This window comes from Paramisgurnus dabryanus, chromosome 18 (genome assembly GCF_030506205.2).
Source record: "Paramisgurnus dabryanus chromosome 18, PD_genome_1.1, whole genome shotgun sequence".
Taxonomy (NCBI): Eukaryota; Metazoa; Chordata; class Actinopteri; order Cypriniformes; family Cobitidae; genus Paramisgurnus; species Paramisgurnus dabryanus.
The window spans coordinates 28557403-28584959 of NC_133354.1; the positions used below are offsets into that span (position 1 = coordinate 28557403).

The 27557-nt window shown below is 37.4% G+C and overlaps 2 protein-coding genes across 2 annotated transcripts; both read left to right on the plus strand.

The window, feature by feature from the left end:
- The first annotated feature begins 3395 nt into the window (after positions 1 to 3395).
- On the plus strand, positions 3396 to 18287 carry LOC135776705 (E3 ubiquitin-protein ligase RNF14-like). The gene is made up of 7 exons (XM_065287568.1): positions 3396 to 3463; positions 7967 to 8127; positions 8212 to 8339; positions 8453 to 8956; positions 11502 to 11730; positions 11934 to 12106; positions 15519 to 18287. Exons 1-7 carry the CDS (start codon positions 3411 to 3413, stop codon positions 15642 to 15644), a joined length of 1374 nt encoding a protein of 457 aa, XP_065143640.1. The 5' UTR covers positions 3396 to 3410; the 3' UTR covers positions 15645 to 18287.
- Positions 18288 to 20360: 2073 nt separating this feature from the next.
- endou2 (endonuclease, polyU-specific 2) lies at positions 20361 to 25185 on the plus strand. The gene is made up of 7 exons (XM_065287876.1): positions 20361 to 20900; positions 21045 to 21170; positions 21633 to 21738; positions 21887 to 22008; positions 24095 to 24207; positions 24324 to 24477; positions 24774 to 25185. Exons 2-7 carry the CDS (start codon positions 21069 to 21071, stop codon positions 25023 to 25025), a joined length of 849 nt encoding a protein of 282 aa, XP_065143948.1. The 5' UTR covers positions 20361 to 20900; positions 21045 to 21068; the 3' UTR covers positions 25026 to 25185.
- The last annotated feature ends 2372 nt before the right edge of the window (positions 25186 to 27557 follow it).

A 27557-nucleotide genomic window follows, 5' to 3' on the forward strand; every position in this document is an offset into this window, starting at 1 on the left:
CACTGCTGTTTGTGCTGTACTGCTTAATTCACATCTGAATTTCAGTATATTATATAAGGTTTTGAGTATGGAGGGCATACCAGAGGATTACATAAATAACATTTCTTAGGAGGAATACAATTAGACAAGACAACTGGTGACATAAAGCTATCAAACAAACTTAAAAACTTAAATAAACTATAATTATTTTATTAATTTGTTTAAAAAAATAAATATGTGTTTTGATAGCAGACTTTGGCAAATGTTAACACTGTTTAACACAGTTTTTATTTTTATTTTACTCTCGTCTGAAATCATGAAGTTTTTGAGAAGATGGTCTCCATTTTATTTTCAAATCCCAATGTTAAAAGGTATGTGCTGTTGCCCATCACTGACTTGCATGCTAACAAGCTTAATACCAGGTTGGTAAAAGTTTGATGCGATAATGTTGAGAAAAAAATGTATCAAAACAAACTTAGTTGACTTACTAACAGAATACTCTTGATTTGGCAAACTTTAGCAACTAGTACCTGAGTTATAAGTCAATTTAAAAGCATAACATCATTGCAACATAGGTCAGAATTGACCTATGGCTAAGCCACGCCTCCTCCACTCACTCTGACAAACAATCAACATTTGGTGACAGGCGCTATGGCATCTGTCACAGTAGGAGACATTTCACAGGAGGCAATTGGTGATTTTTGGAGACAGAAAGACTATATATTATCTCAAAGTCAGCATTGGAAGGTTATTAATAATTTTATTGTTGAGAAGGTGAATGGAAAACTTCAGCTCCAGGCAAAAATTTACAGGTCACAGTATAAACGTGATAAATCACATCTCGTTGCCATCATGATCAAAATAAATATGTACAGTTCTAAGTTGCATACGTTTTCAGGACAAGCCTTTTTACCATCTTTACCAAGAGTTCCCTTTGGTTTGGTGCTACAGTATTTACATGTAATTTATCCACGTTTAGTTGGTGTTGTGGTCTACCGCATAACTTAATCCAGAACAGACACTTATCTCAGTTGAGATGTGGCTTGGGAAAGGGTAAAAAATATGGGTAAAAAAAATACACAACGTTGTCCAGAGTTGCATGTACCCATGCACACCGTTTGACCATTTTAAACTTAAAATGACAAGAAAAAACATATCAAAACGAATGAAAACTGACTAACTGCAATGCATTTCAATGGACTTGGAAGCAGAGAATGTCCGAGTGTATTAGGTAGCTATGCGCACTGTGATTGGCTCATTGCATTTGGGGGCATGGCTTAGCCATAGCTCAATTGTTGATGTAGCCTACCGTGAAAACTTGTCCATGAAAAATAAGAGGATGACCATATCTTGGTTTTGAATGTTGATTGGTCAAAAGGCGCAAAGTTGATTAAGACTAAGCTTGAAAGATGGTCTCACTCCCCTCAAAAAAAAAAAAAAAAAAAAAAAAACACTATTCAGATCCACACGATTCACATAAATGACATATTTTGATTCAAAACGACAAATGTTCATGAATGTGTCAATGAACTTTATTTTTATGACATTTGTAAATCTACTATAATGTTTATTTAAGAATATACTATTGTTAATGGTAATTTATGTTTATAATACATGAACTGTAATATACACCAATCAGCCATAACATGACCATCTGCCTAATATTATGTAGGTACCCCTTTTGCCACCAAAACAGGCCTGACCTGTCGAGGCGTGGACTCCACTAAATCTTTCTATCAGAACCAGCATTCACTTATTTAGCTAAAATTGTGATGACTAGACAAATGGGTCAGAGCATCTCCAAAACTACAACTCTTGTGTGGTGTTCCCGGTCTGCAGTGGTCAGTACCTATCAAAAGTGGTCCAAGGAAGGAAAAAGCGGTGAACCGATGACAGGGTCATGGACTACCAAGGCTCATTGATGGCCATGGTGAGCGAAGGCTGGCCCGTGTGGTCCGGTCCCACAGAGGAGCTACTGTAGATGAAATTTCTAAAAAAAGTGAATGCTGGTTCTGATAGAAAGATCTAGTAGAGTCCATGCCTCGATAGATCAGGGCTGTTTTGGTGTGAAGGGGGGAACTAAACAATATTAGGCAAGTGGTCATAATGTTATGGCTGATTGGTGTACACAACTTATATAACTGTCATTTACACAACGTATATGTAGAAATGAATAAAAACTGAGATGAATTAATGCAGTGATAGTATTGTTCATTGTTATTTCATGTTTTCCTTTCTATTGCATTATCTGTGTATGTTTATAAAGTGAACCTTTAAAGTATAATGGCGCTTTGCTTGAAAATAGGGCTAGCTTGACTTCAGATTGTAGCTCAGTTTTATAGCTTAGCTTATATTACTAACAGTATAAAGTATGAATAATAAGTAATACTAATAAAAGTAAACAATTTCCTCCCTGAATGTCTGCAGATACCCCTTATTATTATATTAAGGCTGTTTGAAATCACCCCCTATACACTATTTAAAGGGACAGATATTTTCTAGTTGTGTCTGAAACCATAGTGGACATTATCTTAAAATGCTTTGCTATAATAAGTGTAGAGCAGATGTCAATGGCTAGATAATACCCATAATCCATCTTGAGAGCAATATATATGTAGATAAAGCCTATATCCTCAACCTTTGCACCTGCACAGAGGGATCTGTCACCACCCCTGTGCTTTTTCTAGAGTTATGATGTTAGCCCATGTGTACAGCTCTCATAGTCTAGTCATTTTGGATATACTTGTAAGAACATAAACACATGCAATACAGAACAAATTTCTGTATTGCATGTGTTTATGTTCTTACAAGTATATCCAAAATGATTGTTTAAGTCACAAGGGTTTCATTAAAATGTGGATGTAGCTTCCTGTAGGTTCCCGTAATTACAAAAACCAAGATATATAGAGAGGAGGTTAAAAAGTGATTCTAAATTTCACATTTACGTGACAGGAGCAAAAGAGTAAAGTAGGGTGTGGCATATTGTTCACTGTTTGCAGTGTGAGTCATAATGTAAAGGTAAAGGTCATAATGTAAACAAATCTTTGTGGCGCTCCCAAAATTGTGTTAACACAATTTGTATGCTGTACACTTTTTTTTATAATTAAAGCTTCTACCCAGGCGGATGTCATGTCAAACTGTTTACGTTGCACTATTATGAAATTTGTGAACTGAGAGTGATGTATATCAAACATTTACACATATTTTGGTCCTTTTTATAAAACGACTGTGTCAAAAGCCAGTTCAGTCAGTTCAGATCTTTTCATTTGACTGTCAAATTGCAGCTCTAAGGTCCTCCCACTGTTTGCATGTGCAGCTGCGGACTCTTCGACTTCATATGCGTTGCGCAGACCGATCGACGTATGACATCAAGGTTCCGCGGTACTTTGATGTCATACGCCGATTGGTCTGCGCAGCGCCACAACTCGAACATGTCTAATGTCTTCCTGGATGATCAGTCGGAAAATACCCAAGTAAAAGCAAGGTAAGCGCCTCTTAACTGGCTGATTAATCGGATAATGAACAATGAAAATAATTATTTAACTACTAGAATTACATTACTAAATATAAACATTAACGGAGCCTCTTCCCGTAACTTGACATGTTTTTCTTACTGTAAATCCGTGATCATAACCATTGTATGAGGTCACAGCGCGATCAGGAACTTTGTTATATTTTATATTCTAACGTAAAAGGGTGTAACAATATACATATACATTATATACGCGACAACTGTTAGAAAGCGTCTATATTCATAATGTCTGGAGGTGGCTGGTTTGTTTGGTATCTGCTGTATGTGACAGGAGTTCACAGCCCCTCCCACTCATTACTTGCGTTAAAGACCGTGAGAAATTTCAGATTGCATGCGCGTTATTCCTCGTTAAAACAAATATGATGATTAAGATTATGTGCATAATTTGCTACAGCTTCGTCGCCAAAACATACCGGACAGGAGAGCGGCCGGGGCATTTAATTTTTTATGACCTTATGACTTTTATGACCTAATAAACATTTTTGACATTCCCTAAAAACAATAATTTCCCGTATTTGAAATAGGCAGTCAACCAGTCACATTATTTTATAAAGCACTTTTAAAAACAAGTGTTGGCCAAAGTGCTGTATAAACAATAAAGTTATGACATTTAAAAAACATGGTAAAATTTGCATACACAGCACATTAAAAACTATTAGCTGTAACTATGCCTGTTTATGGCTATACTGTATGCAATAAGAAATAGATTATTTTCAGTTGTGATTTGGTATCCTGATCTTAATGGGGCATTTCACAATACTTTTTTTTAAGATGTCATATCGTTGGTGTCCCCAGAGTATCTATGTGAAGTTTTAGCTGAAAATATCATATAGATATTTAGTTATAGCATGTTAAAATTGCCTCTTTGTAGGTGTGTGCAAAAATTTGCCATTTTTGGTATGTCTTTTAACATGCAAATGAGCTGATCTCTGCACTAAATGGCAGTGCTGTGGTTGGATAGTGCAGATTAAGGGGCAGTATTATCCCCTTCTGACATCACCAGGGGAGCCAAATTTCAATTACCTATTTTTTTCACATGCTTGTGGAGAACAGTTTACCAAAGCTAAGTTACGGGTTGATCTTATTCATATTTGATAAAAGTACTGGGGACCCAATTATAGCACTTAAAAATGGAAAAAATTAAATTTTCATGGTATGTTCCCTTTAAACCATGACTCAAACACAAGTTTTGTGCAGTGCAGAGTAGTGCTTGTTGTTTGTCATTTAACACGTGGTTTTATGTTTTAGTATCCTTACCAATCTTTTACAATCTGTTACACTGTCAGAAATAAAGGTACAAAACTGTATACCTTTTCTGTCACTTGGGCTGAACCCTTTCAAAAAGTACACCTTGCACCTAAGGATTTCATTTTAGTACCTCAGAGGTGAATACTGGGACCAAAGAGAGCTTATTACTACCTCAAAAATACATATTAGTATTTCAAAGGTACATATTGGTACTAAATGTTTACATATCTGTACCTAATGGTCCATACAATTACCTTTTTAAAGGGTGCTGCCCCAATGACAGCTAGGGTACATATTTTGACTTTTTTCTTATAATGTTGTTCCTTAAGGTACATTTTTATTCTGATTTGTATTCCTGTAAAGGAACCAAACGGAAACTTAGGGCACAGCCCCAGTGACAGAAAAGGTACAGTTTTGTACCTTTATTTCTGACAGTGTACATTCAATTAGCGATGAATTAATAAGGTAGTAAAGACGATATTAACTCCTGTCAGTATTACATTGGGAGATAATTATCCAAATACGGTAAGGAGCGTCACATTTCCGGCTGACGTCAGAGGTATTTAGGCCAATTACAACTGTAAGGGAGTCCAAATATGACCCCATCCATCCGTTTGGCCCAACGACGGAATCCAAACGGCATGGCCGGTTTATAGCGCATTCGGTCTTTTCCGGTGCTTCCGGTTTTAACATTACGCAACTTAATATCTGACTCCAAAGATATGAAACGTATTGTAATATGAATCAAATTGATGTAAATATAGAATTTGGATAAACGTTTGATCATTCTATTTAACTCATGTTAACATTGAACTCATTCATTCGATTACCCATGTCGTATCGGTCCACATCGGCCGTTATGCAGATTCCGAACACATATTTGACCGTACTAGAAGTTATGACTAACACAATTTAACAATGCCGCTCCCGCAATCTCTTGCTAAATGTCCCAAAATAGCCTCATGCAATCGTTTGTATACAACTTAGTACAAAATTCACACTATAACCAGAGGTTCGGGCTTAGCACCATCTAGCCGAATATAGTTAAATCATATTACTATATACAACTTAATTATAGCAGAAATCATGACCAGCGGTTATGACTTATCACTCCGATAGCCCACATACAAATACGATTACCCAACAACTTAGTGAAAGTTAAATAATTAATCTACCATGCAATAACTAGAGGTTCATGACTAAAGCAATTTTAACAATACCGCTTCATGTGTACGGACTCTCATTAAAACGTATCCATATAGCCTCACACAATATGTTATATACAACTTAATTCAAAGCCTTACAATGATCAGAGGTTCGGGCATAGCACCGTCTAGCCGAATATAGTTAAATCATATTACTATATACAACTTAATCAAAGTAAAGGCAATGATTAGAGGTTATGACTCATCACCCTGATGGCCCACATATAAACACGACTGCGTAACAACTTAGTTAGAGGTAGAACTTAATTAACATGAATTAACCCCGATCAAAGATATGTGGTAACAAAGGATATCGTAAAACTTTATAGTAACTTAGAAGAGTCAATAATACAGAGCAAATTAGAATGAATGCAAGCGTAACAATTTATTAACCAGGTAGGTAAAACATAATTCAGAAGCCAATTTACATTCCAATTCAAATACGAAACAAACGAAAAACCATTGCATACCTGGTAAGGAGATGAAGATCTGGTAACAGATTCCTCAAAATAAAATAAAATACATGATGCTATATCAAGGATACAGCATCATGGGGGTGCATTTCTTGATATCGAAAGTCCCGCCTGAATCTTCTGACATTTTCCTTAAATATCCAGAGAACAAAGCATTGTGATATGACATACTGATTGGTTCTTGTAAGCCCAGGGGTGTTGCCTAATATACATACAGTGGGTGATTGGTCAACATGTCTAAGTTGGGAGTTGTCTCCCAACATTAGGTTAAATTTACTTATTGTCACAGATTAACATTGAATCCTGTTGTCATATTAATAAACCCAAATGTACCACTTGCATTAAAACACTTCATATAACACCAAACAAGACCAGTTTCAGATACATGTGTTTGCAGAATGTAGCATTCCATATACAGTTTGCTTTGAGAACATGAGGAGAGGGGGATTAGAACGTGTGGTAGGGTGTGTGACTCTTTGAGAGAGGTTTCAGTCTCACACCAATGGGAAGTGGTCTTGGGGGGTAGATGTGAACTCTTTGAGAAAGGTTTCAGATGATAATTCAACAGGGATTAGGAATGTGGATTCAGCCATTTGCTGCGGGCTTTAGAAGTACCTTTTGTCAGGGTTTACAGGTCTTACACAACGTACAGATTAGCAGGCCAATCAGGGACTCAGCGCTTTTCAGAACGATGAGCTTTGTACAAAATCAAAGCATTTCAGGGATGCAGGGCATAGAGGGGAAACAATAATGTACGGAATGTGGAAAATCATGTGTTTTTTTTAACCATAAACCATGGGAACACACTGTATTACACCTAATACACAAAAATAAAGTTGTTTTTAGCAATGTAATAGGGGCTCTTTAACGGTTTTAAATGGGGTGTACATCCATCAAGCCTAAATAATATTTTAAGACATACAATCATTGTAGTTTTATTCTTAACTTGAAATGTAATGGTTGCTTTTCTGAAATTGAACCCGAAATATTAAACCTTGATGACGTATGCGGTTGACTAACGTGACATCCGGAGAACAAACTTGAAAACATGTTCGGGACGTGTCCGGCAGAACTGTCACGAATGGCCACCCTATCTTAACCTCTGGTAAATTATGAGCAGTGTGAAATGTGAAACAGATAACCCAGGATTCTGTTAACCTGGGGTTTAGAAAAACCCAGGGTTACTTATTTCAAGTGTGAAACCCTTCTTAGTCTAGCCCAAAACCTGGGTCCAATTTACATAAGGAGACTCCACCAGGAACTTTTGCTCAGGACAGCACAAACTCTGTAGTCACTAAGGCATTCAGACCCCTCTTCCCTGTTGAGGTAGTGATACTTGGCATTTATGCCCTGAAAATAAAATGGATTAAGAAAGATATTGCTTGTTGACTGTGAAAAAGTTAATATTATACCAGCACTTCCTGTTGATGAGTCCTTGTGTTGCAACGTGCCACTTAAGCAATTAACAGTTCAGTATACCTATCTGTAGACATTTTACAACGCGTTTAACACTTTCTTATTAATCTCAGGATTGATAAAATGTCCGACAACCACGAAGCACAAAAAGATGAACTGCTGGCTTTAGCAAGCATATATGATGAAGAAGAGTTTCGCAGGGTGGAATCAGGACGGGAAGGTGAGATCCATCTGTGCCTTCAGCTTCCTCCTGACTTCAAACTGCTAATAAAGGGTGAGGTTTATTAACTGTGGATTTAAATGTAATGTTAGTAAGGTTTTAAATAGTCTTTCTTAATTTGTTCATATTTTTTGACAGGACCAACATGTGTGGAATATGATTTATCATTTCTACCAATGGTTCTGAGTTTTAAACTACCTGTGGACTACCCTTTATCATCCGCTCCAGACTTTACTCTAAACTCCAAATGGCTCACAAGAGTTCAAGTGAGTTCTGCTTAGCATTCTGAGGTCTTTAATACAATTCTCTTTTGTATTTCTGATACGATACCTGTAAAGTAATTTCTATTTGCCTCATAATTTATCTTGTGTCTAAAAAGATCACTGCACTTTGCAAAAGACTAGACAAGCTTTGGGAGGAAAACCGAGGAAATGTTGTGCTTTTTACCTGGATCCAGTTTCTGAAGGAAGAAACTCTGGAATTCCTGGGCATCCAATCTCCACTTGAGATCCAAAGCATTGGTGTTCAGTCTCAGGGTGAATCTGACCAGAAACAGGGAGTAAACACTGCTGGAGAAAACAGTAAACCGCAAGAATTAGACCCAAGAGCTGTTCAAGAAGATGATCCTTACACAGACATACTAAACCAGCTGCTGGACTTTGATGACGCTCAGAAGCAGAAAGTGTTTGATGGAAAGTTATTCTGTTGTGGGATTTGCTACTCTGAGAAGCTGGGCTCCAACTGTTTGCTCTTCAAAGAGTGTCAACACGTCTACTGCAAGGGCTGCATGAAGGAATACTTTCAGATCCAGATCAGAGATGGCAAAGTCCAGTGCCTTAACTGTCTTGATCCAGAGTGTACGTCCATAGCCACTCCAGCACAGGTACATAAGAAACTTTTACGGTGTTTGTGCTATAATGTGAGTCAACAGGCAAAGGAATAGTTCACCCATGATGAAAAATTGCTTAGAATTTACTTGCACACCTAAGATGGGATGAGAGTGTGATTTTCTTTTTTTAGCTAAATACAATCCAAATTAAATGCTGCACTTTGGGTCCATTACATAGGGGCCAAAAATTTGAAGCACATACATCCATGATTAAAGTAAAGCATGATTTATACTTTTGCATCAGACCTACACCGTTGGCTCTGCATGGCACTGCGTAGCCTGACATGCAACTCTCCAAAAATATTTATACGTGGACCACAAGCACTGTGATTGATCTAATAAAACCTCTTAGACAGGTCAAAAAATTCTGTTTTGCATTTACTTATACGCATTATCGCTTGCGACAGTAAAACCAAAAAAGGACAAGGTATTTAACAACTTAAGCTGCAACAAACATCCCTGTCTATGTACAATGTGGACCAGGGCTCCTCAAATCCTACCCTGTAGTGCCGGGGCCTCATTTATAAAGCGTGCATATGCACAGATTTGATAGTAAAGTGTGCGTACGCAAAAATCCACGTCTTTGGTGTGGAAAAGTGCTTAGGGGGCGTGCACACCAAAGCTTTTACATCCACGGCCGGCGCATGTTTTCAATTGTTTCCAATGGAAGTTCTGCGTTTTCCAAATAACCAGCAGCTAGCGTTTTTTTCCGCGATGAAAGCTGGCACTCGGAGTTGAAAGAGATTCAACTTTGGGTGAAATGCTCCGTTCTTCAATGTCAGTGCTCAAACGCCCTTCCAATCACAGTGAAGGAGGGGCGGGACAAGTATCACAACAACCAACCGGCTCACAGCTCAAGTATCACAGCTACCAAAGCGCTCTGCTGAAGAAAGCTGGCACTCAGCTGAAAAAACTGCTGGGATTCGGCATCCTCCCGGGCGTTTTTAGCCGTGTTTTAAAAGTTTTGGGGCCTCATTTATAAAATGCTGCGTAAAAACCATCCTAAATTTGATCTTGCGATCATTTAACAAAAATGCGTACGTGTGATTCATAAACCGAACGTACGCGCAGAAAACGCGCGTACCCCTTTCAAATCTATAAATCAGAAATGAACTTGAACTTGTGCGCGCAGCCGAGCAGTTTCAGATCTCCGCCTTTAAACGATGCGTAATTAATGTCAGACATATACAAAGCGCTTGTCAATGTTTAAACCCAATTTCAAACAGCAAGAATGGCTTATATTTTCAAAAACCTGCAGCAATCAGACAAGCAAAAGTGCGTACGTCTGCTCAGACACTGACGTGGCGCTAAGCACTTTTCCACGTCAAAGACGGTTTTTAAAAATATGGACTTTGCCGTGGATTTTCGCCTACGCACACTTTACGATCAAATCTGTGCGTACGCAGGCTTTATAAATGAGGCCCCTGGTGTGTACGTCACCTTAGCGCCATGTCTGGGTCTGAGCAGAAGTATGCACTTTTGCTTGTCTTGATTGGTGCAGGAATTTGGAAATATAAGACATTCTTGCTGCTTGAAAAGGGTTTAAACATTGACAATCGCTCTTTTATATGTCCATGACATTAATTAGGCATTGTTTAAATCGTGGATCTGAATCTTCTCAGCTGTGCACAAGTTAAAGATCATTTGCGATTTATAGATTTCACATCTGAAAGAAAGGGGTACATGCGTCTTCTGCACGTACATTCGTTTAATGAATCACACGTACGCTTTCTTGATAAATGATCGTAAGTTCAAATGGAGGATAGTTTCTATGCAGCATTTTATAAATGAGGTGCCCTGCTAAGCTTAGCTCCAACCTTGGTCAAACATCTTAAACACAAAATAAACTTCAGTATTTTTTATGTTTTCTTTTTATTCATCCACCGACACCATCCGCTCCAACTCGAGCTCAAAACAACAACCGCCCTTCCGCCCGGGCTTCATAATAAGAGTCCCCTTTTAGCTTCGGTAAACGGTCATGTGAAATTTTAAACAATATTTAGTATAGAGCTATAATGTACATAAACACATTTTTAATGTCTTAAACTTAACAAAACACACCTGAGTTACGCTAATCAATGTCTTCATGATCACTAGAAAATCACAGGTAGGTGTGTTTGATCAGGGTTGATGTAAACTCTGCACCGGCTCTCCAGGGTAAGATTTGAGGAAACCTGACGTAGACAAAAAGCTGCTTTTTCTTTTGGCTTTTGCCTTGATACTGTAGGTTACATCAGTTACATGCCTGTTGACACTAGCAGTCTGCATGTGTAATTGCATGTCAACGTGATTAAAGATGCAAATGTATAAATAAAAACTGCATAGCCTATGGCTATTTACCTATTTTCTACAAGGTTAGAAAGACCTAGGATATTATTTAATACAACTTAGATTGTGTTCATATAATGAAAGAAAGTTGTATACACCTGCAATGGCATGAGGGTAAATAAATTACAAGCAAAATTTTATGACGGATTGAGCTTTTCCTTTAAAACTTCAGTTTTAGTCCTGATATCACAGTGACATTACACTGCAATAGGTGAAATCTCTGGTGGGAGAAGATGAGTTTGCCCGGTACGATCGTCTGCTCCTTCAGTCAAGTTTGGACCGGATGAAAGATGTTATGTACTGTCCCCGCATGAGTTGTTGCATGGCTGTGATGTTGGAGCCTGACACCACTTTGGCCATGTGCCCGTCTTGTCGACACGCTTTCTGTAATCTCTGTAAGCGAAGCTATCACGGCCTCTCTCAATGCATAGTCACTGCTGGTAAGAGGTGTTTTCTGTTTTGGATGTTGTTGGTCCTGTACACTTACTTATATGTAAATCTCTTACATATTTTAATTATTGCTATACAAGTGTTTTTGCTCATCAGTTTTCTGCATTTTTTTCATCAAAATATTAAATACAGACACTTCAGTATTTTTCTCTCTGTAAAGTTCAATATGCCTGTATCTCTTTATCTTCAACAGATGAAATTCGAGGGTTGCGGGAGGAATATCTAGCTGCAAGTGACGAAAGGAAGAAGTTTCTCGAGAAGCGTTTTGGAAAGCAGGTCATTCAGAAAGAGTTGGATACTTACTATAGCAAAGTATGGTTGCAGGATTACAGTAAGAAGTGTCCATCCTGTAGTGCTCCTGTACAGGTCAGCATCTCATTTCGTGTTGTTTGAAGATGTGTACCGGACGAAAAGCTATGTATAACCCATTCTGTAGTCAGTGCAAAACACTCCATTCAGGACATTATTTGCAATGATGGCCAGCTTTTTCTATCAGTTTAGTTGCCACTGGCCAATCAAAATCAAGCATTATAGAGCTCAGTGTAATAATCAAAGATATGTGACCCAGTCTGTAAAATCCAAGCTAAACTCTTATGATCGAATAGTGAGATTTGATTTCTAATAATGAAAACATCAAAGTTTGATTTCATCCATTGATTTCAATCTTTGACATAACCTTACTATTGGTGCGTTCACACTAGACGCGGAAGAGGCGGCAAGCGCGAGTGATTTATATGTTAAAGCCGCTCTAAGCATTTTCGGCGTTTTTGTCAAACAGCGACCCCTAGAGTCGCTGGAGAATACTTGCAACTGTCGTAATTTCTCACTCTAGTACTCCGAAGATAATGACCAGGTAATGTTTCACAATTTCATACAAATATTAGGCTACTGCATAGTCTACTAAACTACAGATGATGGTAATAGGATAATAAGAAGTATATTCCAAGTGTAGAGTAGGCATATAATAATAAAGTAGCCTATACGTTTGCTGGCTTAATGTTTTTACATGATTGCAGCTAAATCACAAGTAAACATTACAAAATGCCATGACAAAGTTAATTGTGTACGTTGCATTATTTCATAACATTGTTCGTTATAATGTCACTATACATGATTATTGCTATTTATCATAATAGTTAGCAAATTGTGCATGTTTACACTATTTACAACCTCTAGGTTTATTTATGTCCTGATAATTATGTGAGATATTGACAACTGTTGTCATGATAATCGCATGACATAATACAAGCAAGAGCAACAACATACAACATATACCGCAAACAAGTTTACAAATGAGAGATTTACTTACTAGTCCATCAACAAGATCGCCAGATCAGCATCCCATCCAGTGCTGTCTTTTAGCTCATGTCAACGAGTAAAAACCTGACCGAGTGGGACTCTTGTCCGGTTCCTAACGCGGTCAGATTCTCTTTTTCTCTTCCTATTCTCTTCCGAACGCGCTTTCTTAACTTTTAAATCGTTTAGCCTCACGTCTCAAATTCGCGCGTGCAGTTGTTGTTAAAGGCTTGATCGACTTCATGCAGCACTGCAAGAACCGACAGCCGGATGACGTCAAAGTGCCGTCTCGGATCATTCTCGCGGTACTTTGACGTCATCCGGCGGTCGGTTCTTGCAGCGCCACACGAAGTCAAACAAGTCTTACCTGTGTGACGTTGTTGCCGTAAATCAAGTCGTGATTCTCGCGAGATTTGTCAGGGGCGGTTCTCTCAAGCTTGCATTGCTGGTTTTGCTAGCGGCGTCCTCCCCGAGATTCAACAGGAGGATGATTCGCCCTACTATGACTTTGTTTACCACCGAAATAACTTTGAAGCTTTTATATTAAGGTAAAATAACTGCATTGTGTGTCTTTAAATTAATCCAAAGACGCAAATAGGCATCCTGCGGCATGGTAACCGTGAATGGCGTTAACCAATCAGGAGCTTGCTCTTGCAATGACATGATTACAGGAAGTGAGCGGAGATATAAAAACAAAACAACAATGGAGGGCAATCATCATCGCTTCACGAGACATATTTGTACTTTAACAGGAATTAAAAGTAGCTTGTTTAGAAGAAAGTGAGTGGGGAGGTCGAACATTCTGGTAAGTTTAATCAATTTGAGCTATATAAGCCCCTCCCACGACGTGAATTTACGCGTGACTAACACAGTCTCACCCCATTTCGTCAATATTTGACGACACTTGACCATTCGTCATATGTTGACGTGAAGGGTATACCTTTCGCGTCATTTTTTGACGAACTGGGGACTTCAATACTATTACGTCCGTTGCATTCTCTTTCCTATTTTATTACCATTTGCGCGTCGGTTTAGGGTTAGATTACGCGAAATTAAACAGTGTACGCGAAATTAAACAGTGTACGCGAAATTAAACAGTTGTCACCTGGCGTTGGGGTTAGAAACAGTTGTCACCTGGCGTTGGGGTTAGAGTTAGGTTTGGGTAGGGATGTCATTATGTAAATCTAACCCTAAACCGACGCGCAAATGGTAATAAAATAGGAAAGAGAATGCAACGGACGTAATAGTATTGAAGTCCCCAGTTCGTCAAAAAATGACGCGAAAGGTATACCCTTCACTTCAACATATGACGAATGGTCAAGTGTCGTCAAATATTGACGAAATGGGGTGAGACTGGGTTGGCGTGACCCTTTCAAAAATTAACCACGGTTTTACTACAGTTTAAACAAAACAAAAAAACATGGTTACAACACTTTAACTACAAAAAACATGGTTCATTTTCGTAAGGGGAATGTCTCGAATTACTAGAATTTTGCGCATGAAAGAAGCAAGTAAACTCAAAACATCCAACTACGCGCGAGTAGCGTGTTCTTCCACGTCTGGTGTGAATCGTCAATATTAATTAAAGATATCAAGGTTATATTTTCAAAGAATGTTCTTTACATTATGTAGGATGATTTCATGTAGAAAACAGTAAATCAAAATCAAATTGACCTTTGCTGAGATTGGGGCAGATATTTGATTGTGTAATGGTAATCAGAATTGAGTATTTTAAACAGCTGTTTAATAAATACACTTATTTTGTGTGTGTATGGATGTTTATATAAGGAATTTTTTTTTAAATTATAAAATGTTTAGGATTTAGGAAGTTCTAATAACCTTTATAAATAAATTTACATGTATACATTTACATGTATGCATTTGGCAGACACCACAGAGACATACATTGCATACCTATTATATTGATGCACAAATACAAAATTACTGTGTCGATACCAATATTTGATAACTTAAAATGACATCTACTGATCCCAATAGATACCTGTAGTTTTACTTTAACTGCTTGTTCCAAATTATTATGTCATGAATCCTAGAAGTGCAGAGCGTACAAACTGCAATTCTGTTGTCATTGTGACCCAATTCAAAATAATCACACAGTATGAGTTCTGATGCATTTTGATCGCAAGGATATAATCTGCCCTGATCATCAGCATGTTTTTAACAATCGGCCAATGATTAAAGGCCGATATATGAGCGCATCCTTTATTTATATCCATATATATCTTATGTAATAAAAAGATTCAAAATCATAAAACTACATACACAAATTCTTTCTTAATCAATTAATTCATACTTGTAGGTCGCTTTGAATAAAAGCTAAATACTAGATAACCTTGTCTTTTATAAAACCATTATTGTCTGCTCTTCCAGTGGATATTATCATGAGTGATTGTTTAAACATACATTGACTTTAATGCACAAACTTTCATCATTTGCTGTTGTTTGTTTTCTCCATTTTCAGAAAGACATGGGCTGTAACAAGATGCACTGTTACTCCTGTCAGAAGAATTTCTGCTGGGTTTGCCTTGCAGTTCTCAGTGATACAGACCCATACCTCCACTTCCGAAAATCACCATGCACCCTTTAGTGAGTGCCTTCATATAGACAGTCTGAATGTGTTTCAGTGTCTTGATTTATCAGTTTAGTTTTAAGCAGCCGTATGTAATCTACGTTTGGGAGGTCAGTGTCTTGCCCTTTGCATTAAACAGCTATACTGTTGAAAAGACACTCTGAAATACTAAAGCATGGAAATTTACATATGATTGGTTCGTGGTTTTTTTTAATTAATATAAAACTACAACTATATGAAACATGGACAAACTCACCTAAGTTTAAGGTATAGTGGAGGATTTTCTTTTTCCGGGTGGATCATCAAGACTATTGGTCCTCCTAGTTGTCAATCATTCCGGTGATTTGTTTACGTAAGGCTGTCATACACGCTCGTTCCTTGGTAGTTTTTGCTTTCTGCGCATTTGCACTTTCAGGTGTATATGTGTGGTTAGCTACGGTTTCAGCCATTCATTGAAGCTCGCGTTCTCACCGTGTTTTTTCAAAATGTCTGAGGGTCGCAAGAGAAAAAGTGTCTACGAATTATATGACAAGAGAAAGGCCTCTGAAGAAAAAACAAACCAGAGTGTTATTGGGAGAATATGTCACATGCTGGCGTGCGCTAAAAGCACAGTTTGGGCTTCCCACTGATGCATCAGTCGCGAAATTTCTACTCGACAGGTAAAGTTTGGCATGCTATTTGGAGAAATCCATTTAAAATCACTGCTAGTAAAAGTTGATGTACGCTATGATTAGCGATGCTAGCCCTGGCACAATCACACACCGCGCAGACACAGTAAACATCTCAGTATGTCTAAAGGAGCCTTATGACCAAATGGTAGAAGGTATCACGCTGAAATGTTCTAAAACCTTGTGTGTTCATTTTGATAATTCCAATGTGTTCACCATAGTATTTATTACACAAATGCAACAAACTACTTCTCCATTGCAGACCATGTATTGAGTCCTCACCCAATCAATCAGTATAATAAGTAAATAAAACACAGAAGGGCATTTGACATTTTGCCTTGCATGACGATCTCTTGAGCATTCGTTTAATAGGCGTTCCCTCTCGGGAGCAGGTTGAGTGTTGCGCATGTGCATTTTTTCAAAAAGTGGAGAGGGCGGTTCTTCTCTAAAACTCGGAAAAAATCTTCCACTATACCAGGGGTAGGCAAGTTCGGTCCTAGAGAGCCGCAGTCCTGCATATTTTAGCCTAAGCACTGATAATCTAACCTGCTGTCTAAATCCTAAAGACATTGATTAGCTTGTTCAGGTGTGTTTGATTAGGGTTGAAACTAAACTCTGCAGGACTGCGGCTCTGTAGGACCGAACTTGCCTACATCCGCACTATACCTATAAGCGAAAAATGAAACTTGAATCCTATGTATTATTATAACTTTCTGATTTTCACATGAATTTTGTAAGTCAGGAAATTATTTACACAACATGAGTGCAGTATAATTTAACTAGCCTCATCTGCGGAGCTAGTGTGATTATGTTTTTTGCACCACAGACAGCTAAATATTTCAGTCGACCGTTCAGGCACCAAAACGAGGCACCAAAATCTGTGTTCTGATTTGGTCCAGTAGATACTGGCCATAATGGCACAGGGAATCGATACCCAACCATAAAACCAACTGCAGTTTGATTGATATTAAATGAAATGCATAATCAAAAAACAAGTTTTTTGGTCTTTTAATCCAGCAGAAAAAGGGTGCCAGGTCTGCTGCAATGGAAAATTCACATTTGTGCATGTTTTTTATTCTGTGCACTAAGCATTTTGAAATATATTTATGCATTTGACAGACACTTTTATTCATATACATCACTTTTATGTTTATTTTACTCTATTCTACTTTTCATTTGGGTTTTTGTAAACATTTTGAACAAATCTCATGTCAAAGCAAAATATTTCTGTAGAAGGTGAAGACTCTTATTCTGTTTTGACTTACATGAAACACACATTATGGGATGTCAATGTAATTGATTTTACATTGTAATGAATAATCAAATTGATTACATATTGTTTGCTGATTAAATCGCTTAGAAAGATGGAAGATCATTTAAAGCCATTACATTATTGTGCATACATATACTATAAATCATTAATTAGACATGACTAAAAGTCTTTAGTAGAAAGTATATAATTATTTATTTCCATATGATTGAGTCCAGGCCCAGTGATAGACCAACGGGACAATCTGTTTAGTAAATGAGAGAATATGAGATAGGCCACATTAATTATTGTTTTCTTGCATAGTTTGTGTTGAACTATTTATAAATAGTTGGCTTCTACATGTGTCAGATGTTTGTCTTTGGCTATTGCATTGTGTTTAACTGTTGTTTAGCATCTCATGTCATAAGCAACTCACATCATGTGCATTTCCTTGCACATTCTATGCTACATGTTTTGGGTAAATGTGCATTGTCTACATGCTGTGGTAGCAGTTATATCTTATAAGGTCTAATTCTTTAATATTAGTTAATGTTAATAAAGTCATTAGGTGTCATGAATAAACCTTAGTTTATTTAGACTGATGTTAATTTATAAACATACCACAGTTTTTGTTAATTCAAGTTAAATTAACTAATTTATACAGCAAGAAATGCAAAAACAATGTTTTAGTATAATTACATTAAAGGGTCTACTAGAAGAAATCCTGTACTGCATGTTATTAAAATAAATAAGTACTGTAAAAACATTGTTCATCTTTATTTCATGTTTTATTTCACTATTGCGTTAACTTATTAAATGAATAGTTTACCCCGAAATGAAATTAATGAGACCTTATTTTACGCACCCTAAAGCCATCCTAATTGTATATGACGTTCCTCTTTCAGTCAAACACAATCTAGGGGCCCTATTTTAGCCATCTAAGCGCATGGTCTAAAGAGCAAGTGCATTTACAACGTGTCCAAATTCACTTTTGCTATGGGAAACAATGGGAAAAATGGTCTATCCACCTGGAATTGTAAGTAATGGGTGTGTTTTGGGCATAACGTGCAATAAACTAACGAGAGCCTCATCTCCCTTTCCCTTTAAATGGTATTGTTTTGGGTAAATGTAAAAATATTGAAAAATATTGCTTAAAAATGTTTCTCATCCCACCATATCCAAAGGTACAAAGTCATTATATACAACAAATATGGGGGATTGCATTTAAAAAAATCTAAATAAACACAATATTTAAAGAAAATTAAAAGGTGAAGCAGCTCTTCACACCTACTAAAGTCTTAATCTGTAATCTGTCCTGTTTATATGCGCATATTAAATAAAAAAAACAATATTGCGCCATTGACTTTAGTTCAGGTTTTAGTTGGTCAATGGTGTAGTCCAGGGGTTTTCAAACTTTTTGTGTGTGTGGACCACTATTTGTAATCAAGAATTTTCGCGGACCACCTTATATTACTAATAATATTTTATAATAATAAAATATGTCCACACAAAGTCCTGAATTAATCTGCACATCTAAATAGTCTTACTAGCACTAAAACTATAACTGGTCATCACATCAGTAAAACAGGTTTCTTAACCTTATATCATAATTATTTATATACATATTCTTAGTGTTGGGAAAGTTCACTTTCTACATGAACTAGTTTAGTTCACAGTTCACAAATTTTAAAATGAACTAGTTCAGTTCATAGTTCATATTTGAAAATGTTAAACTAGGTCACAGTTCCAAAAATGAAATATTTTATAGTTATTTTTTTCCCATATTATTTTTTTTAAATGATTGCCATTATAGCCCATATAGAACCACCACAGACAGCAATTATTTGATCAGTTTTAACACTGAAGCTAAATGCGTCAGATTTCATCTTCATGTCCAACTATAAATCCTTATCCAACCAGGGTTTACATTAGCATTGACTGTCTTTTAATTTTAGTATTTGCTTACACATACCTTAAGAAGGCTAGTCGGGTGGGGGTCGCACCCCGGGTGAGCGCTGCGAGGCATTGCGTGTATGACAACTCGCAGGTATTGCACACCACACGTGCACGTTAAATAGCGTGAGCTTAGTCAAAGTCTATTTCAAGATCCGGAATATGCGTTAGCAGCCTATGTTAATCGTTAATGATTTAGGATAAATATGATGTTATTTAATGTTAAACTATTTGAGTTGCGCGGCAGGAATTTCAACAGCGTCTGTGTTGTTTTGATGACGTATGCAGCGTGACTGGTGAACACCGAGTGGTGGCGGTGTTGCCAGATTGGGTGTTTTTTCCGCTACACATTAAGGCCTGTTTACAGTGTGTTTTAGTCGGGTTTTCGCCTGGAAGAATATACAAATCTGGCACCCTATTGAACCACGTTAAACTGAGAGAGCGTGCCGTTCACAGGCACCAGAATGAATGAGTTCACAGTAACGTTTATTAGGCAGCAGTACACGTTCGCCCAAAATATGAACGAGTTTATGTATATTTTAATATACATTCTTATTTTGCCTTTTCACGGACCACCTGCAGTACCCTCACGGACCACTAGTGGTCCGCGGACCACAGTTTGGGAATGGCCGGTGTAGTCTATTTTAGTTGCCTCAAAATTGCCAGATTGGCGGAGCGGTGGATTTCTGCAAACCAAATAACAGGCTCTAGGTGGCTCTAATTTATGTTGTTCTATCGGAGCATAATGTTGGTTTCAGCGAATATGATCAAAAATATCTTACCTACCGCAGCTTTAATGTTCATTTTGGGGTGAACTTTTACAAATTGAATATGTTATTACAAGTCGGGGTCTTACAATTGTGATTTGTTTTATGGAATGAAATTTTCATTTAAAAACGAGCTACATCAGATTAACTCATTAAATAATAACCCTATGGTTAGAGCATAGGGGAGAAGCACTTTAACAGTATATAATAATGTCATCCAAACAACAAAAGATTGTACTTTACAGCTTTTAAAAGTTTAGTGTAAAAAAGAATAGGAAAAAATTAAGCTTAGTTTGTATTACTTTTTTAATCATGAGAAGTGTCCAGTCTCAGTGTAATGGGACTGGGTCATGACACTGTTTTGTGGGAAGAGGTACACAGTGTCAGGTAATGAAACAATACCTCACGAAAACATACAAAGAGTTCACCCCCACTGTAGAGATACATTCAAAAGCCTCACAACCTGCTATAATCCCTTTGGCTAGAGTTGCTGACACTGGCTAACCCTTTACAATTTGGCTTCTCTCTCTGTGGTGTTGGAAATCAGCTTCATCTTACCAACCAGTCCATGAACTGCAACAATATTCAGCTGCTGAATCTCAAAATATAACCCAAAAACTGCCAGTAACTCAATCAGGTTAGTTGATCTGTAAGTGCCGTTTGATAAGATAATATATGTGAATTGATTTTTTTTACTTTTATTACCATGACTAGGCTGTAAGCAATTATGCATAATTTTTTTTAAACCAAATGATTGTTAAAACTATATTTGAACACCTAGTGACACTGTGAGATCAATGAAAAGATGATTGAAGGTGATGGAGAACTGTCAGCAATGGTTCAGGAACTCTGGGACAATGACGTCAATCGACTGAGACCTGGGATTGATTATCGTATTTCTCTGCAGGTATTTCTGAAAACTTGATGATTATGAAATAATATTAGACATCTGTTGTTCATTGTGCTCATAAAGTGAAGTGAATTTGCATTTTTTTTTTTTTGTAAACATGAGGTCAGAGCCCACATACGAGACACACAGAAATTGAGCTGAGTATTGTTCTTCAATGCTCTTACGGGAGCGCTGTTCACAGTAGCACTTTTGGGAAGAGCATTAAAATGTAAACAGGAATGCTTGCGGGGATGTATAGGAAGCAATATTTTTTAAATCAAATTTTGTGTTCCACTATTAGCCTACTAATGATTTAGTGAGATGTAATAATATATTACTATATTATTAGTCATTGATTTTGACTTCCTAATTATACAGCAGAAAATCTCTAATGCTTTAGCTTGTGTATAATGCAGTAAATGTCATTGTGTAGATATGCAGAAACACAAAAGCAGGTTGTGGATTTGTTTTATGTCACAGGGAAAAGCGGGTGATCTGAAGGGCTTCGGTGATGACAATGATGCAACTGGCTCGCCTTTGTTTACATTTGTTGATGAAAACATTTTCAAAAAGGAGACTTTCTTAGGTGGGAAATTCCAGACAAACTAGCAAACTAAGTAGATGTATGTTAGATTATGCAATTGTAAAACATTCCCTGTAATAAATAGATCTAGTATGCAATGATGTGTAATGGATACTAATGCAGGGACTTTGACATTATTGTGTCATTTAAGCCTTCATATCACTCCTGGACAACTATATAAGTAATACTGGTGAACCAGAGATTGTCACACCAGAGGAAGAAATAGAGAATCACAAGTTTCTGGATTCAGTTATAAAGACCCCAACAATGAAGGTATCACATGTTTTTTCACAGTAATTTTGTGTATGTAGATTAATGACACAATATTCACCATATTTGCATATAACACATATGTCTAATACAGTTGAGCTCATACCCCTTGCAGAATCCGCAAAATATAATTGTTTTAGAAAAAATGGTAAAACTTTACAATAAGGTTCATTAGTTAACATTAGTTAACTAAAATACAGTAGTTAACATAAAATAATAATGAACTACTTATACAGCATTTATTCATCTTTGTGAATGTTAATTTCAACAATAACTAATACTTTATTTAAATCTTGTTAATGTTAGTTAATGCACTGTGAACTAACATGAACAAACAATTAAAAGCTTTATTTCTATTAACTAACGTTAACAAAGATGAATAATTACCGTAACAAATGTATTGCTCATGGTTTGTTCATGTTAGTTTATAAATTAACTAATGTTAGCTAATGAACCTTATTGTGTTACTGAAAAAATAATTGTTAATTGTTACTTGTTTTTAATTTAGCAATGCCCCAAACAAGATTTTTCACATAACAGCTGTTCACAACAACACATAATAAGTGCATTTACAAAAATAACCCAGTTCCAAAGTTTACATACCCATTACGACAAATAATTTATGATGTTATTACCTGGTTGATCAACGACTGCTTTAATGTTTTGTGATGTTAAGATTCATCTTTTCACACCAAGGGCAATTGAGAGACTCATATACAACTATTACAAACGATACAAAATTCACTGATGCTGATGTACGAAAACGTTTAATCAGGATGATTGTTATTATTTTGTCTTAAGGGAAATGTAAATGTCTTAGGAAGCATGTGAAAGGCATTTAAACAATTACAGAAAAAGATAAGATCTTTAAACAAAATAACAATTTACAATTGATCATTATGTTTTTCATTCAATGTTATTTTACCCCTCGCTCTTAATGTAAACAAGTGGTATGTGAAATTGCTTGCACAGGACAGTACTAAATTAAAGACAAACTACAATTTGCATGATCACTTTTATTTTTGTGTGAAATTCTAAGATTTTGCCGATATTGAAAGGGATATACACTCACCTAAAGGATTATTAGGAACACCATACTAATACTGTGTTGGACCCCCTTTCACCTTCAAGCTGCCTCAGTTCTACGTGGCATTGATTGAACAAGGTGCTGAAAGCATTCTTTAGAAATGTTGGCTCATATTGATAGGATAGCATCTTGCAGTTGATGGAGATTTGTGGGATGCACATGCAGGGCATGAAGCTCCCGTTCCACCACATCCTAAAGATGCTCCGTTGGGTTGAGATCTGCCATTTTAGTACAGTAAACTCTTTGTCATTTTCTTGAAACCAATTTGAAATGATTCGAGCTTTGTGACATGGTGCATTATCCTGCTAGAAGTAGCCATCAGAGGATCATAAAGAGAAGGACATGGTCAGAAACAATGCTCAGGTAGGCCGTGGCATTTAAACGATTTTAAAGAAAACATCCCCCACACCATTACACTACCACCACCAGCCTCCACAGTGGTAAGAAGGCATGATGGATCCATTTTCTCATTCTGTTCACGCCAAATTCTAACTCTATCATCTGAATGTCTCAACAGAAATAGAGACTTATCAGACCAGGCTTCAATTTTGATGAGCTCGTGCAAATTGTAGCCTCTTTTTCCTATTTGTAATGGAGATGAGTGGTACCTGGTGGGATCTTCTGCTGTTTTAGCCAATCTGGCTCAAGGTTGTGCGTGTTGTGGCTTCACAAATGCTTTGCTGCATTCCTGGGAAACAGGTATGCACAAACCCTAGAAATGGTTGTGCGTGAAAATCCCAGTAACTGAGCAGATTGTGAAATACAACCAACAACCATGCCACCTCAATCTGACATTCAGTTTGAAGTTCAGGAGATATGCATCTAAATGCATTGAAGCAACTGCCATGTGATAGGTTGATTAGATAATTGCATTAATGAAAAAATTGAACAGGTGTTCCTAATAATCCTTTAGGTGATTGTATGACCTCAACTGTATGTACAAAATTGTTTATCAGTACTGTATATAATTGTTTAAATACATACTTTATATTGCAATGGCAGATTGCCCATAGATATCTAGTGGAGAAGCATCTTTCTCCAGAGAACACTACAGACTTTAAACAACAGCTGTATCGCATCTGGTTTGAGCTGTATGCTAGGAAAGGATCCAGTAAGTAAGTACTAAGACTTCAAAACAGCTTGCAGAAGACTATCGCAAACCTTTTGAGGAAAATGATTTGCACATGCAGATTTTCGAAACAAAAAGTTTTATGTTTTTCTCTCACACAAGACCAGACTCATCTGGTTTCGAGCATGTCTTCGTAGGCGAGACCAGAGGCGGTCATACTGTAATTGGCTTCCATAACTGGATTCAGTTGTACTTGCAAGAGAAACTTGGACACATTGACTACAAAGGATATAGTGTGAAGGCAAACTCCCCCCAGGTATGCTTCTAATAACAAGACAAATGATCTGTAACAGATAAACGTATAGTTGTTAATTTACTAATAAATCCTAAATGTTAAGTGGTTAACTTAATAAACACAGAGGTCTGTTTTCTAACCCTACAGACTTTTTAATGATTAGGAGTTTTTGTTTTAAATCAGTAGAGAAGAAAGATGTCATGACTCATGACAGATCACCCATTAGGCCATAGCACAGTGTAACTGTCTACCTGTCTCTTTCTCTCTCTCTCTATTCACAACCTATTTTTATATTTCACCTGCAATCTGATTGCCAGCCGGATGACAGCAAGCACATTTTGGCGCTCCAGTTCAGCTGGAGGAACGGAATTAAACCCAAAGGGAGCATTTTTATTGGTGTGAGCCCTGAGTTTGAGTTCGCCTTGTACACTCTGTGTTTCCTCACATCCCCGAATGAGCGTGTGAAGGTCTCCTTCAACATCTATGAGGTGGAGATTGTCTGTCATCACTACAACCAGAAGCACATAGGCACCACCTATCCTGTCCTTCTGAGATACCTTAACGTATAACCGGAAATAAAGGTCTTTGTGGTGAATTAAATCAGCTATGGGTTAAAGAATTGTTTTTATATTTTTACCTCAAAAGCAATAAACCAAATAAGACCAAGAAAGCCATTTCCTCTGCTGTAGTGTGTGATATGTGTTTTGTAGTGCATAAATAAATCTTGACTAGATGAATTAAATATAATGGGATAACTTTTTGTTCAGCTATGCCTAAATATTCATGATTGCATGATGCAGTCGAGTAATCATATTATGGAGCTGATGTATTCTCTGGAGAGGCTGATTTAGATTTATTTAACCAACTAACATTTCAAGTTTCTGTGTTTAAAATGTTGTGATTTCTGTTGTGTAAGTTCTATAGTCAAGGTGTAGTTATGTCTTTGTGGCCCCGCCCTATTTGCGTTTGAGGCGTTGAAATCATGTATGTTGGTGAGAAACTGTGAACTTACTATGATCAGTTGGCGGCTGGTGACTTCTCTTCAGTAGGTCGCAAATTAAATATATGTGTTCGGATTGTCATGTGTGTTGCATCATATTAACCATGTGCATCACATGTCTTGTCAAAATACGTGCCTACTGCATACCCATCAAAACCATTTATGATGAAAGACACCTTCACATTCACAAAATACTTGCAAGACACTCACTTAAAGGAAAACCACACCGTTTTTCAATATTTTACTATGTTCTTACCTCAAATTAGATGAATTAATACATAGCTATCTCTTTTCAATGCGTGCACTTAATCTTTGTACAGCGCGTCATGAACGTGTTAGCATTTAGCCTAGCCCCATTCATTCCTTAGGATCCAAACAGGGATGAATTTAGAAGCCACCAAACACTTTCATGTTACATGCTAAATAAAACGTGGCAATTTTTTGAAGCGAATAAAAATGAAAACTATATTGTATGGCATAAGAGCACTTAGTTTACAGCACTTCAAGCAAAACCTCAGCCCATCTGCACACAACTACAAACACATTTTCAGTCTCACACTTTTTGCAAATCAATACACACAGTGTTTTATGAAACACTAAACACACACCTCGACTTTAAACACAAATCTAACATGATGTCATTCTTGGCCATTTCAAGACACTTTTTTCCAAAATACCACATCTATGATCAATTAATCAAACACTGGAAAGGGATGATGCTTATTGTGAGCCTTGTCTTTCCTCCTCATGTGTTGTTTTTGTCTCCACAAAAGTTTATACAGTATTCTACATATTTAGCATTTTTTATGAATTACAGTGCAAACTTTGGAAATGCACGGATGATTGACTGATTTTTACCGTGTGGAGAGAAACAAACATTCAATGTATTACAGTTTTTCTTGATTGCTTTGACCTGGTTAAAGAAACTAGGATCCACTCAGTTTTTATCATCACTATCTCAGCAGAGCAGAAGACACATCTTGCAAATGTGTTTATCTTTTCTTATTGTATTGATACATTTTCCCACCCTTTTGCAGTTAACACGGATGTCATTAAAGCAGTCCAAACTCCATTGTTTTAGTTATGGTAACCAAACAGAAACCATCTATTCCTAATTATTAGAAAGTACCTCGATCAGTATGAAATCACTGAAGCACCTGTTTGACACTCCTTCACACAAATCTTCAAATGGCAATCAGTCTGAGGGCATTATAAAAAGGTGCCACATCTGTTGTTCTTTGCCAGCATGGATGGAGGAGGTCTAATGCTACATACACACCTTAAGCGGGGCATCGCGTTACTCGCTCTAGATTACTTGCGGGATTTAACTTCGTGTCATGCGAATTTTTCGCTCGAGTTGAATATTTTCAACTTGGGCGAAGATGCGTTTAAGGCCAATAGCGCGTGTTTTCGCGAGAGACGCGCCACCCATATCGCGTCATTTGCATCGCCCCAAGTGAGAACGCGTCTAATCGCGTCTTTGCATTGACTTTGTATGTAATCTACTCGCACAAATCGTTGAACTCCCATCTGGTGTGAACCCACAGTAATGCTACGTACACACCAAACGTGGGACAACACGTTAAGGGCGATTTATAGTCGTGCGTAGGTCCTACGGCGTAGCCGCGACATCGTAGGTTCCGCGCCGGTTTTCATTTATACTTTTGCGTCGCCGTCCGCGTCGACGTGCAAACACACGCGAAACCGCTGGTTGGCAGTAATCACGCGTCTAACCACAGTAGCAGCAGAAGTCGTCACAGAAGAAGAAGCTAAGCAAGTTAACCCACAAACGAAGAAGAAATAGCAACTTGTTGTGTATAATTTGAGAAGACCAGCAATGATGGAAGTAAATAAACAGCGACTTATGTTGCAGTTTGAGTTAAATCACTCCTCAACATGGCTCATCTTTGTTTTCACCGTCTCAAACGGAAATACCTATGACGCAGTTTTTTTTACCTGACGGGAGGGGTTCTGGTGAACCAATCACAGCGCTTGCGGTCCGCGTAGAGCTGACGCGCTGTTAGAAGTTTTGGGAGGTGCTACGGCGTAGGACCTACGCACGACTATATATCGCCCTTTTCCCGCTCTAGATTACTCGCGT

What these genes read in the sequence shown, in the direction of transcription:
- LOC135776705 (XM_065287568.1), top strand. Translation starts at nt 3,411, where the DNA reads ATGTCTAATGTCTTCCTGGATGATCAGTCGGAAAATACCCAAGTAAAA. An exon ending in AATACCCAAGTAAAAGCAAG is followed by an intron (nt 3,464 to 7,966) that starts GTAAGCGCCTCT and finishes TATTAATCTCAG; the next exon opens with GATTGATAAAATGTCCGACA. An exon ending in CTTCAAACTGCTAATAAAGG is followed by an intron (nt 8,128 to 8,211) that starts GTGAGGTTTATT and finishes ATTTTTTGACAG; the next exon opens with GACCAACATGTGTGGAATAT.
- endou2 (XM_065287876.1), top strand. Translation starts at nt 21,069, where the DNA reads ATGATTGAAGGTGATGGAGAACTGTCAGCAATGGTTCAGGAACTCTGG. An exon ending in ATTATCGTATTTCTCTGCAG is followed by an intron (nt 21,171 to 21,632) that starts GTATTTCTGAAA and finishes TTTATGTCACAG; the next exon opens with GGAAAAGCGGGTGATCTGAA. An exon ending in GCTAGGAAAGGATCCAGTAA is followed by an intron (nt 24,208 to 24,323) that starts GTAAGTACTAAG and finishes CTCTCACACAAG; the next exon opens with ACCAGACTCATCTGGTTTCG.